Source organism: Ahaetulla prasina, chromosome 7 (assembly GCF_028640845.1).
Source record: "Ahaetulla prasina isolate Xishuangbanna chromosome 7, ASM2864084v1, whole genome shotgun sequence".
NCBI classification, from domain to species: Eukaryota; Metazoa; Chordata; class Lepidosauria; order Squamata; family Colubridae; genus Ahaetulla; species Ahaetulla prasina.
Window position 1 is genome coordinate 95,418,092 of NC_080545.1, and position 17,411 is coordinate 95,435,502.

The window sequence follows — 17,411 nt, forward strand, 5'->3', positions numbered from 1 at the left end:
GGGATTGCTGCAACGGTCATAAGTGTGAAAAACGGTCACTTTTTTCCAACTTCAAACAGTCACTAAATGAATAAGTGAACCGTGGTAAGTTGAGGATTTATTTCACTGTCAAGCCTCTCACTCGCTTTATTACAGAGAAAGGTGAGCTAAAAACATCCCGTTCTTTTCCGCTTCTGAAACCTTTCGGTCCTCTTAACAAACCCAGCTGAGAAGTTAGACCGTCTGCCATCTTTTAAGCTGTTAGGACCGTTTCAATTTTTGCAAACAATAAGGATTGAGGCATTATCCCCACCTCTCCTTGCCCTCCACCCCCTCCCCAATCAATTTTTTCTTTCCCATCCTTTTCTGCATCTCCTCCATCTTCAACCTCCATCACCCTTGAAGACAAAACTGTTCGAGATCATCCTGATCCTACTTTTTTTTTCATTTCAAAGCAAAAACTCCAGAATTTTTTTTTTCGGTTTAAAAAGACATATAGAGAGAGACAGAAATGGTACATAACTTGGCACTCATGGTGAAAAATGGGGAGCGGGCCCCCTCAAAAACTCTCTTCTGTACAGACAAATAAGACTTTGGGCGGATTGGCCCAGTTCTACTCCCTCCAGAAAGTTCTCCATCTTGGGCTGAGGAAAGAAGGAGGAGGAGGAGGAAGAAGAAGAAGAAGAGGAGGAGAAGGTAGTAGAGGAGAAGGGAGGGAGGGATGGATGGATGGATGGATGGGGTAGGGAGGAGGAGATAGAAAAGAAGGGAGGGATGGAGGGATGGATAGATGGATGGATGTAGGGAGGAGGAGGTGGTAGAGAATGGATGGATGGACGGACAGACAGATGGAGAGGAGGTGATAGAGAAGAAAGGATGGATGGATGGATGGATGGATGGATGGATGGATGGATGGATGGATGGAAGTAGAGAGGAGGAGGAAATAGAAAAGAAGGGATGGATGGATGGATGGATGTAGGGAGGAGGAGGAGGCGGTAGAGGATGGATGGATGGATGGAAGGATGGATGGATGGATGGATGGATGGGAAGAGGAGGGAGAGGAGAAGGGATGGATGGATGGATGAATGGATGGATGGGGTAGGGAGGAGGAGGAAGAAGAAGAGGAGGAGGATGGAGGGATGGAGGGATGGATGGATGGATGATGGATGTAGGAGGAGGAGGAGATAGAAAAGAAGGGATGGATGGATGGATGATGTAGGGAGGAGGAGGAGGATGGATGGATGGATGGATGGATGGATGAATGGATGGATGGACGACGGACAAAGAGAAGAGGCGGAGGTGGTAGGGAAGAAGGGATGGATGGATGGATGGATGGATGGATAGAGGAGGAGGTGGTAGAGAATGGATGGATGGACGGACAGACAGATGGAGAGGAGGTGATAGAGAAGAAAGGAGGGAGGGATGGATGGATGGAAGTAGAGAGGAGGAGGAAAAAGAAAAGAAGGGATGGATGGATGGATGGATGGATGTAGGGAGGAGGAGGAGGCAGTAGAGGATGGATGGATGGATGGATGGATGGGAAGAGGAGGGAGAGGAGAAGGGATGGATGGATGGATGAATGGATGGATGGGGTAGGGAGGAGGAGAGAAAAGAAGGAAGGGATGGAGGGATGGAGGGATGGATAGATGGATGGATGGATGTAGGGAGGAGGAGGAGAGAAAAGAAGGATGGATGGATGGATGATGTAGGGAGGAGGAGGAGGAGGATGGATAGATGGATGGATGGATGGATGGATGGATGGATGGATGGACGACGGACAAAGAGAAGAGGCGGAGGAGGTGGTAGGGAAGAAGGGATGGATGGATAGATGGATGGATGTATAGAGGAGGAGGCGGTAGAAAAGGGATAGATGGATGGATGTAGGGAGGAGGAGGTGGTAGAGATGGATGGATGGATGAATGGATGGATGGGGTAGGGAGCAGGAGATAGAAAAGAAGGGAGGGATGGAGGGATGGAGGGATGGATAGATGGATGTAGGGAGGAGGAGGAGGAGGTAGAAAAGAAGGGATGGATGGATGGATGATGTAGGGAGGAGGAGGAGGCGGTAGAGGATGGATGGATGGATGGATGGATGGATGGATGGATGGATGGACGAACGGACAAAGAGAAGAGGCGGAGGAGGTGGTAGGGAAGAAGGGATGGATGGATAGATGGATGGATGTATAGAGGAGGAGGCGGTAGAAAAGGGATAGATGGATGGATGTAGGGAGGAGGAGGAGGTGGTAGAGATGGATGGATGGATGGATGGATGGATGGATGGATGGATGGATGGATGGATGGATGGATGTAGAGAGGAGGCGGAGGTGGTAGAGAAAAAGCGAGGGATGGAGGGAGGAAGGTAGGGAGGAGGAAGAGGAGGGGGAGGAAAGAAAGAAAGAAATAGAAAGAAAGAAAAAGAGAGAGAGAGGAGAAAAAGAAGTTAGTGCAATTTTTGAAAATCCGAGGTCCACTTACCAGTCTTCTTTTGGGCTTTATCAGCGGCCGATTTTGCCCATTCATTTTGTGATACAATCCACAGGCGTTACAGAGATAATGCCCTGTGCCATCTCGCCTCCAAAGTGGGGTTGAGGTAGCTCCACAGTTTACACACTCCCTGCCTTCTGAAAACAAAAGGGGACACAAATCATTGAGGGGGCAGCAAAGGAAGGAAGAGGGAGGTTGTTGGGTGGGGCCTGGTCACAACAGGGTTTCCTCCGCTGCGGAGACGCCACTAAAATCCCAGGGAATTGCTTTATTAAATTTCTACAGGTAGTCCTCGAATTACGGCCACGACTGAGCCCCCCCCCCACAACCTTCCCTCGCTAAGCGAGGCAGGCGTTAAATGAGCTTTGCCCCACTCGACCCCCTTTCCTGCCACCGTCGTTCAGCGAATCACTGCAGTTGCTGAGTTAGTCGGACGGTTGTTAAGTGTTAATCTGGCTTCCGCCCTTGATTTTCCTTGGCAGGAGGTCGCAAAAAGGGATCACATGACCCCGCCGCCGCCGCCCCCCCCAGGTGACATGGCCACCATCATCAATAGGACCCAGTTGCCAAGCATCCAAATTTTTGTGACTGTGATTTTGGGGGAGCACTGAGAAGGGTCATGTGTGAAAAAAACAGTCAACAATCACTTTTTTCCAGTGCCGTTATTTTTTTTTATTTTATTTATTTATTGGATTTATAAACCGCCCTTCTCCCAAAGGACTCAGGGCGGTGTACAGCCAAGTTATCAACTTCAGCCGTCACTAAATGAAAGATTATAAGTCAAGGACTGCCTGTATACCGCATCATCTAGGGCAGAGGTCTCCAACCTTGGCCACTTTAAGCCTGGCGGACTTCAACTCCCAGAATTCCCCAGGCAGCAAAGAATTCTGGGAGTTGAAGTCCTCCAGGCTTAAAGTGGCTAAGGTTGGAAACCCCTGATCTAGGGATCCTTGGTAGTTTGCAACCATGAGGGGAAAAAAAACATGCAAAAATAAAATTAAATGTCTCCCCGAACGCACAATTAAAACCATAACTTAATGATGCATTGATACGAAAGGACAAGAGCTGGGTAGCAATTTCGATTGAAAGGGGAATCGCAGGAGAACGTCACTGGTTCTGGAGAACTTTATCGATGTACACGACAGTGTACTGAAAATCATTTTCCCCTCTGCGTTCAGATCAAGACACCATGCAGAACCTACAGAAGAACACAGTCGAAAGACACCCTGGAGGTGTTCTAGTCCAACCCAGTGCTCAGGCAGGAAACCCTATATCACTCCAGACAAAATCTCTTCTTAAAAACCTATGGCGATGGAGCGCCCACATCTTCTGGAGGCAAGCCGTTCCGCTGACGGTTTTAATCAGCGTCAGGAAATTTCTCCTTAATTCTAGGTTGGATCGCTCCTTGACGGACAGAATTAATAAAGTCGGAAGGAACCTTGGAGATCTTCCAATCCAACCCCTGCTCAAGTAGGAGACCTTTCAAACAAATGGTTGTCCGGTCTTTTCTTGTAAACCTCCAACAATGGAGCACCCACAACTTCTGGAGGCAAATCGTTCCACTGATTAATTGTTCTCCCTGTCCGGAAATTTCTCCTTGGTTCTAAATTGCTTTTCTCCTTGTTTGGCAGAATAAAAAGAATAACACAGAGTTGAAAGGGACCTTGGAGGTCTTCTAGTCCAACCCCCTGCTCAAGCAGGAAACCCTCTACCATTCCAGACAAATGGTTGTCCAATCTCTTCTTAAAAACCTCCCGTGATGGAGCATCCAAAACTTCTGGAGGCAAATGGTTCCACTGATTTAATTACTCTTAACGATCTGGAAATTTCTCCTTAGTACTAGCTACTTTACTCTCTTTAAAATTTGTTTCCAGGTAAGAGTGCCTCGAAACGTAACAGTACTGAGAAATCCTGAAGTTAATTTCACCTCAAGAAAAAGCTACTCGGAAATTTGTCCCATTGAATTCAATGGCACATGAGAAAATGGTGCATAGGGCTGAACCTTCCATGGATTGTATCATTCATCAGGTTATGTCCCTCGCATCCAGGACATAAACTGTTTCAACTCCTACCCTCAAAACGACGCTGTAGAGCACTGCACACCAGAACAACAAGACACAAGAACAGTTTTTTCCCGAAGGCCTTTACTCTGCTAAACAAATAATTCCCTCAACACTGTCAAACTATTTACTAAATCTGCACTACTATTAATCTTCTCATCGTTCCCATCACCCATCTCTTTCCACTTATGACTGTATGACTGTAACTTTGTTGCTGGCAATCCTTATGATTTATATTGATATGTTGACCATCAATTGTGTTGTAAATGTTGTACCTTGATGAACGTATCTTTTCTTTTATGCACACTGAGAGCATATGCACCAAGACAAATTCCTTGTGTGTCCAATCACACTTGGCCAATAAAAATTCTATTCTATTCTATTCTAATACCGTATATATTTACCAGAGAATGGAGCACTGGCTCAGATTAAGATTGGATCGTTCTTAGAATCAATGTCTATGGAGATTCTCAGTCATCCAAGTCTTGGTTGTCCCAAAAGTTGTTTGCTTGTTTTTCAAGAGGCAACTGGACTTTCTTGGTTTTTCTTTGAAGACGTTTTGCTTCTCATCCAAGAAGCTTCTTCAGCTCTGACTGGAGATTCAGCAATTCCAAGAAGGCTCCACAACCATTTGCACCACTCAGGTGACCCTGAGGATACAGATTAACCTCCAGGTGGCCTCAAGGACTCTCTAAAAGGATCCAAATGGCCAGCTGTCCGCAAGGAGTATAAATCCTTCCCCTCCCCACCATCCAGTCAGAGCTGAAGAAGCTTCTTGGATGAGAAGCGAAACGCCTTCAAAGACAAGACCTGTGTTTAACACACAGAATCATCTATTGCAACGTCCTTCCTGTAAAAGACTACTTCAGCTTCTATCGCAATAATACAAGGGCAAACAATAGATTCAAACTTAATGTTCAAACTGGTGGTTCAACGGACTAAGACAGTCTGTTATTAACACAGCTGCTTGCAATTACTGCAAGTTCAAGTCCCACCAGGCCCAAGGTTGACTCAGCCTTCCATCCTTTATAAGGTAGGTAAAATGAGGACCCAGATTGTTGGGGGCAATAAAAGTTGACTTTGTATATAATATACAAATGGATGAAGACTATTGCTTGACATAGTGTAAGCCGCCCTGAGTCTTCGGAGAAGGGCGGGATATAAATTCAAATTTAAAAAAAAATGTTAACCGCTTCAATCTTGATTGCAGAAAATATGACTTCTGTAACAGAGTTGTTAACGCTTGGAACTCACTACCTGACTCTGTGGTCTCTTCCCAAAATCCCAAAAACTTCAACCAAAAACTGTCTGCCATTGACCTCACCCCATTCCTAAAAGGACTATAAGGGGCGTGCATAAGAGCACAAAAGTGCCTACCGTTCCTATCCTATTGTTCCCTTTCATTATATCAGATTAATATAGTTGTTGCATACTTTTGCTTATATATATGTTTATATGATGTGTTGTTTTTTTATGTCAATGTTTGTGTATACTGTTGTGACAAAATTAAAAAAAATAGCAAAGTCCAGATCACCGAATCAACAAACCCACCAACTTTCAGAAGGAATTTGCGTCAGCCACCATCGACTTAATTTTCAGTTTGTTTCACTATGTGATCTGTGCTTTGTTTTTAGGGATGAATGGAGCGTCCTCTCTGTTCCAACCTTCAAATAATCTAACCTTCTTCCAGCCTGAAAAAAACCCCGACACCTCCAGCCTTGGCAGTCAAAATAATTAACAACAATTTATAACTATAAATTATGCAGCCAAACAAAGAAGGGCTGCTGTTTCATTATTAAGGAACAGTATTTAATCAATGGAGGGATTCTTTGAATTAATTCATCCAACCAATTAAATGCTGCAGCTCCGTCAATGATTAAAACCTTTTGATTTTGTGAAGGCAGCGTTCGTATCATAAATCTAACAGTATTATTTTACTCAGAGGCTCTTCTCCTCTGAGTTCCAAAAAAAGAGAATCCCTTAATAGAAAGGTTTATTGACATATTATTCATATTTTCCGTGGAACTGTACAGATAGGAGCAAAAGATTTAAAAACATGTACGAACGAGAGCAAAAATTGAGCCATTTGGCATAACCCATTAAAACGAACTAGTCATGTACACACAAGTGGGTTAAGATTGAAAATTAGTCAACATAAATTCCCTGAATTTATCCAAAGCAGCCAAAATTTAAATGACAATCTACGGTTCCGATCTGCTTTCTACAACGTAAAATCACACAGCTATACGAAGAGAAGAAAATATACATGGCAATATCTATAATTTTTCACGAGCAGGTTGACTGTCTTCGTAGAAACCTCTTTTTTTAAAAAAAAAAATCATTAAACCAGATGCAATTGCATAAGAAGTTAACCTCAGTTTGTGATAACCTTGTTCACACACCTGTGATTTAATTCTGCCACACAAACTAGGTTTGTTGGTTTAACTTATGGGCCAGTATACAAGCAGTCCTTGGCTTACAACAGTTCACTTAGTGACAAGAGCACTGAAAAAAAGTGACTTTATGACCTGTTTTTCACACGGTCATGTGATCAAAATCCAGACGCTTGGCCACAAAACTCCACATTGGCGACAGGGAAGGGCATCCGGCCATTAAAACACTCTGCTAGCTGCATTTTTTTTTAATTTGAATTTATATTTATAATTTATAAATTAATTTATCATTTATATCCCGCCCTTCTCCGAAGACTCAGGGCGGCTTACATTGCATTCAGTTGCCCAGACTCCACCCCGCAAGAGATTATGGGGGTCGTTAAAAGACGATGATGATGATGATGATGATTTAGTGACCGTTTGACGTTACGGCACTGAAAAGAGTGACATGACCAGTTTCACACTTATGACATGCAGTGGTCATGTGGTCGAAATCCAGCCACTTTGCGACCTTCTGACAAGCAAAGTCAATGGGGAAGCCAGATTCATTCAACAACTGCGTAACTAACTTAACAACTGCCATGATTCACTTATCAACTATGTGGCAAGGAAGGTCGTAAAATGGGACAAGACTCACTTCACAAATGTCTCGCTTAGCGACAGAAAAACTGGGGCTCGATTGTGGTCGTTAAGTCGAGGACTATCTGTACTGCGGGAATTTTCAGAAACCGAATGATTTCAGCAGCCAAGTTCAACGTGTAGGTTGAAAGGAAGACAATGGGTCTCCAATGTCCTTTGTTAATTTAGATCAATCTTTAAAGGTTAATTAAGTTGTTTATAGGCATTTGATCCAGCTGCGTGCTCTTTAAGCATGGAAAAAGCTCAGTTCCTTCTCACTGCTTTATTTTGTTTTTTTCCATATATTTAGGCAACTGCATATCATGCATCTATTACCATTTCCTTGTTAAAATAAAAACACCAGCTGAAAAAGATCTATTAGCTCTAAATAAATAGCCGAGGCCAGACAAATTTTACTGATTAAAAATTAATCCATGCCAGAAAAGTGTCTGCTCAGCCCTTAATAATTCTCAGATGAAAAATATTTCCCATTTGTAGCATTTAGGCGTTCCTACTATGGATCTGAAGAACTGAAGAAGCTTCTTGGATGGGAAGCGAAAGGTTTTCAAGTAAAAAAACAAGGGAAGTCCAGATGCCATTGGGGGAGGAAAAACACCTTTGGGATAAGCATGACTTGGATGACTGAGAATCTCCAAAGACAGATCCAGAATTTACTAATCCAGGGGTGTCAAACTCAAGGCCCGCGGAATGGATCCGATCCGTGGGGTGCTTAGATCTGATTCGCGGGGCCGCCTTGGAAACAATGAAGGAGCGGCTCATGGTGGCCCTGCCACGGAAATCAGAACTCGCAAGGGCTGCATCCATCCGTCTGTCCGACCGTCTGTTCCCCCCCACCCCCACCCCCACCCGGCTAGAGGGCTAGCAAAACAAACTAAAAACTAGACAAAAGGAGAACTGTTTCCTCTTTTGCATTGGAGCATCCAAGAAGGGACAGGAAAGGAGAAAGGAGACCTCACCCCATTTCTAAGAGGTCTGTAAGGGGCGTGCATAAGAGCACAAGCGTGCCTACCGTTCCTGTCCTATTGTTTCCTTTCGTTATATCCAATTAATATAGTTATTACATACTCATGCTTATATATATATGCTTATATGTTGTATAGTTATTTCATGCTTATGCTTATATATACTGTGTGACAAAATAAAATTTAAAAAAAAAAGAAAGGGAAAGAGGAAAGGCGAAGAAAAAGAAGGGAAGGTGGGAAGAGAACAAGGAAGGAAAAAGAAGGAAAGAGGGGAAGGAAGAAGAAAGGAAAGGAAGAAGGAAGGAAGGAAGGAAGGAGGGAGGGAAGGGAGGGAGGGAGGGAAGGGAAAGGAAAGGAAAGGAAAGGAAAGGAAAGGAAAGGAAAGGAAAGGAAAGGAAAGGAAAGGAAAGGAAAGGAAAGGAAAGGAAAGGAAAGGAAAGGAAAGGAAAGGAAAGGAAAGGAAAGGAAGGAAGGAGGAAGGCAGGCAGGGAAAGGGAGGGAGGGAGGGAAGGAGGGAGGGAGGAAGGAAGGAAGGAAGGAAGGAAGGAAGGAAGGAAGGGGAACAGGAGAGAAGGAAGGAAGGAGGGAGGAAGGAAGGAAGGAAGGAAGGAAGGAAGGAAGGAAGGAAGGAAGGAAGGAAGGAAGGAAGGAAGGAAGGAAGGAAGGAAGGAAGGAAGGAAGGAAGGAAGGAAGGAAGGAAGGAAGGAAGGAAGGAAGGAAGGATATAATGAGAGCAAGGGAAGGTCTGAGGAAAATCCTGCCTTAGCACTTGGCCACCACAGGTGCCCCGACACGAGTGATGTCGAGCTGGCCACGCCCACCCTGGCCACGCCCTTCCCCCTCCCCCCCCGAGGTCAAACACAACCCTGATGCGGCCTTCAATGAAATCGAGTTTGACACCCCTATAAACTGTTCTCCATTCTGTAACCTGCAGTCTGGGATAAAACAGAAGACCTAAAACCATACGTTTGGAAGGGACCGTGGAGGTCTTCTAGTCCAACCTCTTGCACAAGCAGGAGACCCTACAGATCTTCATCAAATCTGTCTTGTTTTTTGGGTTGTTTTTTTTTTTTTTTTGAAGTCTAAACATATCCAGTTTGTTCAACTGTCCCCCAACTCAGGTCCCAGTCTGAAAAACTGAAAAAAAGTGACCTATGATTTTTCACACTTACAACCGCGACAACATTGTCCAAATTCAGATGTTTGGCAACTGACTCACATTTATGACGATTGCAGCATCCCAGGGGGTTAGGCGTTCCTACTATGGATCCAGAATCTAAAAGAAGAAGCTTCTTGGATGGGAAGCGAAAGGTTTTCAAGTAAAAAAACAAGGGAAGTCCAGATGCCATTGGGGGAGGAAAAACACCTTTGGGATAAGCATGACCTGGATGACTGAGAATCTCCAAAGACAGATCCAGAATTTACTAATCCAGGGGTGTCAAACTCAAGGCCCGCGGAATGGATCCGGTCCGTGGGGTGCTTAGATCTGATTCGCGGGGCCGCCTTGGAAACAATGGAGCGGCTCATGGTGGCCCTGCCATGGAAATCAGAACTCGCGAGGGCTGCATCCATCCGTCTGTCCGTCCGTCTGTTGCCCCCACCCCCACCCCACCCCCAGGTAGAGGGCTAGCAAAACAAACTAAAAACCAGACAAAAGGAGAACTGTTTCCTCTTTTGCATTGGAGCATCCAAGAAGGGACAGGAAAGGAGAAAAGAGACCTCACCCCATTTCCAAGAGGTCTGTAAGGGGCGTGCATAAGAGCACAAGCGTGCCTACCGTCCCTGTCCTATTGTTTCCTTTCGTTATATCCAATTAATATAGTTATTACATACTCATTTACATGCTTATATATTGTATAGTTATTTCATGCTTATGCGTATATATACTGTGTGACAAAATAAAAAATTTTAAAAAAAAGAAAGGGAAAGAGGAAAGGCGAAGAAAAAGAAGGGAAGGTGGGAAGAGAACAAGGAAGGAAAAAGAAGGAAGGAAGGAAGGAAGAAGAAAGGAAAGGAAGAAGGAAGGAAGGAAGGAAGGAAGGAAAGGAGGAGGAAGGAAGGAAGGAGGAAAGGGAAGGAAAGGAAAGGAGGAAAGGAAGGAAAGGAAAGGAGGGAAAGGAAGGAAAGGAGGGAAAGGAAGGAAGGGAAAGAAGGAAAGGAAAGGAGAGAAGGAAAGGAAGGAAAGGAAAGGAAAGGAAAGGAAAGGAAAGGAAAGGAAGGAAGGAAAGGAAAGAGGAGGGAGGGAGGGAGGAGGAGGAAGGAAGGAAGGAAGAAGGAAGGAAGGAAGGAAGGAAGGAAGGAAGGAAAGGAAAGGAAAGGAAAGGAAAGGAAAGGGAAGGGAAGGAAGGAAGGAAGGAAGGAAGGAAGGAAGGAAGGAAGGAAGGAAGGAAGGAAGGAAGGAAGGAAGGAAGGATATAATGAGAGCAAGGGAAGGTCTGAGGAAAATCCTGCCTTAGCACTTGGCCACCACAGGTGCCCCAACACGAGTGATGTCGAGCTGGCCACGCCCACCCTGGCCACGCCCTTCCCCCTCCCCCCCCGAGGTCAAACACAACCCTGATGCGGCCCTCAATGAAATCGAGTTTGACACCCCTATAAACTGTTCTCCATTCTGTAACCTGCAGTCTGGGATAAAACAGAAGACCTAAAACCATACGTTTGGAAGGGACCGTGGAGGTCTTCTAGTCCAACCTCTTGCACAAGCAGCAGACCCTACAGATCTTCATCAAATCTGTCTTGTTTTTTGGGTTTTTTTTTTTTTTTTGAAGTCTAAACATATCCAGTTTGTTCAACTGTCCCCCAACTCAGGTCCCAGTCTGAAAAACTGAAAAAAAGTGACCTATGACCTATGATTTTTCACACTTACAACCGCGGCAACATTGTCCAAATTCAGATGTTTGGCAACTGACTCACATTTATGACGATTGCAGCATCCCAGGGGGGGTCACGCGATCCCCTTTTGTGACCTTCTGACAAGCAAAGCCAATGGGGGAAGCCCGATTCACATAACAACAAGTTAATGAACAGGTTAGTGACCGCGTTGCTAACTTAACGGCTGCAGCTATTCACTTAAAAGTGCCAAGAAAGGTCATAAAATGGGGCTCGCTTAACAAATGTCTGACTTAGCAGCAGAGATTGTGGTCGTAAGTCGGGGACTACCTATATCCAACTACCAATCCAGGCTCCGTTTCATACATACATTACCAGCCTAGGTGTCCTTCAGATTATATCTGAATCAGGGGTGAAATGCTCCCGGTTCGGACCGGATTGTGCGATCCGGTAGCGATGGGGGGCGGGTAGTTCAGAGAGCCGGTAGCAAAAATCCCTGCCCTCCCCCACCGCCCACATCTCGCTGTTCCTCTTCTCTGTCCCTGAAGCTCTTGGTGGTGTTACAGCTGCAAACAGCCATAAATGACTGCCGAGGCGCTTCAAAGAGCCACACTACAGCTGATCAGCGCTGTAGGCAGCTAGTAGAACGGTGCGTCTATTTTTAAAGAAGGTAGACCGGTGCCTCCCAAAAAAAGTCAATTAGTAGACCGGTGCCGCCCAAAAAAAGGCAATTAGTAGACCAGTGCCTTTATTTTTAAAGAAGGTAGAACTTGGCGCTCCCAAGTTTTGTATGCTTTATTATTTTTATTATTTATTGTTATTGGCCACGCCCACCCAGTCATCTGACCACCAAGCCATGCCCACCAATTAAGCCACGCCCACAGAACCGGTAGGGAAAATTTTTAGATTTCACCCCTGATCTGAATGTATATTCAGATAATCTTCCTCCGGCTGTATCTAAATATGACCTAAATATCTTCCGGCAACCATGTTTGGTTTTTTCTCCTGCGTTTGTATCTTCCCCAACCGACAACAAGAGTACAGGAATCTTACGAACGCGACTGTCAAGGTACTTTTCCCCTGTTCATTTGACACCATTTGTGGGTAGCCTCAAAGTGTGTCAGATCTGCTCAACGTTGCTATCTGTTGGAAGTCTACAAATGACTGCCAACCAAGGCAGGAAAAGGGACAACAACGGGGAGAGGCAACGTCACGCCGGGAAAGTTTGCTACCAACTCAAAGATGGTTGAGAAGAGCAACTTTTATTTCACAACAGACCCTGGACCTTGGCTTATTTTATTTTTTTCCCCAGGTGAAAAAAGTCAGCACCCAGAATAGCAGAGTTGGAAGGAAGGACCTTGGAGGTCTTCTAGTCCAACCCACTCCTCAGGCAAGAGACACCCAGTGGTGGGACTCAGATAATTTAACAACTGGTTCTCTGCCCTAATGACCAGCTGGATAGGCGTGGCTCGGTGATCATGTGATCGTGTGGGCGTGGCCAACTCAACATCACTCACATCGATAGGCACTTCGCCTTAGCGGTTACAATGTAATAAAGGTTAACCAGAGAGGCAGTTTCTGTAAGCAGGGCAATAAAGATTAGGCTAGAAACACCACCAGAATGTTCCCTTCCTGCCTTCCTTACAGGATTAGCCCTGTCAAGTGGAAAAAAATAAAATAAGATTTCTTCCAACAACCGGTTCTCCAAACTGCTTAGAAAATTAACAACCGGTTCTCCCGAATAGGTGCGAACCGGCTGAATCCCACCACTGGAGACCATTCACATCAATGGTTGTCCAGTCTCTTCTTAAAAGCCTGCAGTGATGGAACACTCGCAACTTCTGGAGGCAAGTCCTTCCACTGATCAATTGTCCTCAAGTGTCAGGAAATTTCTCCTTAGTTCTAAGTTGCTTCTCTCCTTGATTAGTTTCCACCTGTTGCTTCTTGTTCTACCCTCAGGTGCTTTGGAGAATAGCTTGACTGCCTCTTCTTTGTGGCAGCCCCTGAGATATTGGAAGACTGCTATCATGTCTCCCCTAGTCCTCCTTTTTATTAAACTAGACATACCCAGTTCCTGCAACCGTTCTTCATATGTTCTAGCCTCCAGTCCCCTAATCATCTTTGTTGCTCTTCTCTGCACTCTTTCTAGAGTCTCCACATCTTGTCTCTGTGCTAAGGTCTCCTTCCTTTTCTTGAAACCTCACTGGTTCGTGTTCTCCCCCTCCCAAAAAAATAAAATATAAAAGGAGCATCTTTGCGTCCTTTGATTTGGGTGAGACTCCCTGATCCCGCTGTCCTTGCTCTAAAAGAAGGCTATAATTAACACCTCGGTGAATTAAACCATGGGACAATCTTAATAAGGCGCTCCGAACTTTCAAACATGCTAAGCTTTTTACCCTGTGGCTGAAACGAGTTATGTGCATTTATATAATGTCATTATTTTCTTCTGTTCCTCTTGAAATTCAGACGAGCAGTTCCTCCAGATAACAAGGTGTTTTCTCTCTCTCTCTCTCTCTCTCTCTTTCTGTCCCTCCCTCTCTCCCCCTCCCACTTTCTCCATCCTTCTCTCTCCATCCCTGCCTCCCTCCCTCTCCTTCCCTCCCTCTCTTCCTTTCTCCCTCCCTCCTCCTCCTCTTTCTCCTCCTCCTCCCTCTCTCTCCCTCCCTCCCTTCCTCTCTCTCTCTCTCTCTTCCTCCCTTTCTCCTTCCCTCCCACTCTCTCCTTCTCTCTCTCTCTTCCTTTCTTCCTCCATCCCTCCCTCTCCTTCCTCCTTCTTTCTCCCTCCTCCTGCTCTCCCCTTCCTCTCTTCCTTTCTTTCTACCTCCCTCTTTCTCCCTCCCTCCCGCTCTCTCCTTCCTTCCCTCTCTTCCTTCCTCCCTCCCTCCTCCTCCTCCCCTCCCTTCCTCCCTCCCTCCCGCTCTCTCCTTCCCTCCCTCTCTTCCTTTCTTTCTACCTCCCTCTCTCTCCTTCCCTCCCTCTTTCTCCCTCCCTCCCACTCTCTACTTCCCCCCTCTCTTCCTTCTTCCTCCCTCCATCCCTCCCTCTCCTTCCTCCTTCTTTCTCCTCCTCCCACTCTCCCCATCCTCTCTTCCTTTCTCTCTACCTCCCTCTTTCTCCTTCCCTCCCTCTTTCTCCCACCCTCCCGCTCTCTCCTTCCCTCCTTCTCTTCCTTTCTCCCTCCTTCCCTCTCTCTCCTTCCCTCCCTCTCTCCCTCCCTTCCTCCCTCCCCTCTGCCCCCCTCTCTTTTTATTTATTTCTCTCTCTCATCTCATCCTCTAATACATTTTTTTTTAACAGCAATGCTGATACAGAATGAACGCACTAATGGTGGCCTTGTGTTATTACCGCTACGGGGATGTACTTCAAATGAATCATGCCATTTTCTTCCCTAGGTCGTTTTTGGCAGTACAGCCTCTTATTATGAGACTGAGGCCATTTTTAGCTTAAAACGAAACAACGGTGAGGAGGAGAACGGCCGTGACCACAGACTGAAGATTTTTTTTTCCTACCACAAGTACATATTCCAGTTAGAGGAATTATTTTAAAAGCAGCTTGCCCAAGACACTTGTCATGCAAAACCAGGACGTTCGGGGGTGGCAAATAAGCAACTGCAGATAGTCCTCGACTTACAGCAGCAGTTCACTTAGTGACCATTCAAAGTTATAAGGGCACTGCAAAAAGTGACCGGTGACCATTTTTCACACAAATGTCGCAGCAACTTCACAGTTCCGTGATCGAAATTCAGACACTTGGCAACTGACTCATCTTTATGATAGTTGCAGCATCCCGGGGTCATGTTATAGGACACACACACACACACACACACACCTTTTGCGACATGCAGACAAGCGAAGTCAATGGGGAAGCCAGATTCGTTTAACAACTGTGTTACTCACTTAACGATGGCAGGGATTCGCTTAACAAATGTGGCCGTAGGAAGGTCGTAGAATGGGGCATTCAGATGACTCGCTGAACGACCCAAAATTTTGGGCTCAACTGTGGTCATAAGTCGAGGACTACCTGTGTGGTATCCAGTTTTTAATTTCACTCAGTCCAGCCATCTTTGTTCTGCATGGATCAATCTACCTGCTATAAAGTTAGATTATTTGCAGGTTAAAACATATATTTTCACTTATTTACAGATTAAAAAGTGTGTTTTTACTTTATTTACAGATTGAAAAGTGTATTTTCACTTATTTACATATTGAAAAGTCTATTTTCATTGAACTTCTTCGTATGGAAAAGGGGGAATTACAATTAAAATCCAGAGAAAAGATGGGGGAAGAAGGGAAAAATTATACATGGTTCCAATATGGACAATTACAAGCTAGATGGAAATTAGATCAAAAAATAGGTGTTAAGCAAACTGAGGATAATTTGTTAAAACAAATGAGAGATCAAGGCCAACAGCATATTAAGAGGTTGTATAATGTATTAGTAGAAATAGACTCAGAGACTGAATTGGTTAAGGATTGTATGATTAAGTGGGCACAAAATTTTCAGCAACCAATAATGTTGGAAACTTGGGAAAGAATTTGGGTGAGGAATGTTAAATTTACACAAGCGCAAAATATGAGAGAAAATTTTTATAAGATGTTTTATAGATGGCATTTAGACCCCAAAAAGTTGTCATGTATGTATCCTAATGTACAGGCTAAATGTTGGAGATGCGATTGTGAAGATGCCACTTATTACCATATATGGTGGACTTGTAAAAAAGTTAAAGCATTTTGGATTAAAGTATGGTGGATCATGCAGAATATTTTGAAAAGAAGATTAAGTTTACTCCAGTTCTTTCTACTAGGAATAATTATGGATTGTACAGCTATAGAGACTAAATTGATTTTGAACTTAATAACAGCCACAAGACTTTTGATTGCTCAATATTGGAAGAAAGAAGAATTACCTACAATTGAAGAATGGACACTCAAAGTATCAAATTTGGCAGAAATGGCAAAAATTTCTGCTTACTTGAAAGACTATACACAAGAAAAATATATTTTAGAATGGAAAATGTGGATTGATTATATTCAAAATAAGTATCAGATAAAAAAATATCGAATAGCATATGAGTAAATTTAGGAAATATTTTGTATTAGATATATTTCTGAAGGAGAGGGGAATTGAGAGTGTGATTATGTGTGGAGTGACTAGAGATTATAATTTAGGAATTATTTTGGATTATGATTGTTAGTTTTGATACCCTGCATTTTGTTCTGGGAAGGCGGGGTGGGGGTAGGGGTAAGGGTAGGGGAATTGGGGGGTTGAGGGTAGAGGATGGAGTGATGGTTAATGTACAGGGATTATTGAAGATGTATAAATATAATTAATGTAGGGTCGGGTCTGCCCAGTTACCGTTTTAGAACGGTGGGGAGGGAGAAAAGAGGAGAGAGTAGGAGGTAGGAAAGAGGAGAAGAGGAAGGAAGAGGGGTAGAAGAGGGAGAAGGAAGGTGGAGGGTGGAGGGAGGAGAGGATGTAGATAAGAGGAGGAGAGGAAGGTCTGGAAAGTAGAAGAAGGTAGAAGAGGGAAGAGTGTTAAAAAGGGGGGTGGTGACTGGGCAAGTCCGACTAATTGTACATAACTGTACATTGGATGAGCTGTTTGATATGATTGTAAAAATAAAACTTTTTTATGAAAAAAAAGAAAAGTCTATTTTCATTGTATTTATAGCTTTAAAAGTGCATTTTTCCTACAGACCATTTTCATTCTGAGGGACGCCACCTCCTGCCTTGGGGTCCGCTCAAAAGGCAACTTGAAAATAACACAATAACCTAAAACAACTAGAACAAACCAGAACTTTATGCAAGGTCTTATCTTCCTTGCATACTAATTAATATAAATAACTTGAACTTTGCCAACTTCAGCAGCAGATGTGAAAGGCAGGACCAGTAAAACCGAAGCGGTTTTCCCATGGAAGATTAAATAGCCTTTATTGATGCCACATGTTGGTGTTGCTAATAGATGCAGAAAAATGTATATACATTCTAATGTCAGTTTTATATTTGCATTTGCAGACCAATTGGTATACAAAAATGCCTGCAGTCGAGAAAGTATCTTCCAGGGA

The 17,411-nt window shown here is 44.3% G+C and overlaps 1 protein-coding gene across 3 annotated transcripts in view; it reads right to left on the minus strand.

The window, feature by feature from the left end:
* Positions 1-17,411, minus strand: part of GATA3 (GATA binding protein 3) — an 84,179-nt gene that overhangs the window by 11,620 nt on the left and 55,148 nt on the right. For 2 of the 3 annotated variants that reach the window (XM_058189877.1, XM_058189879.1), the window contains exon 3: positions 2,455-2,600. In XM_058189877.1, the coding sequence (XP_058045860.1) occupies positions 2,455-2,600 (146 nt within the window). The remainder of the gene's footprint in view (positions 1-2,454; positions 2,601-17,411) is intronic. The other variant, XM_058189878.1, reaches the window with a different exon arrangement.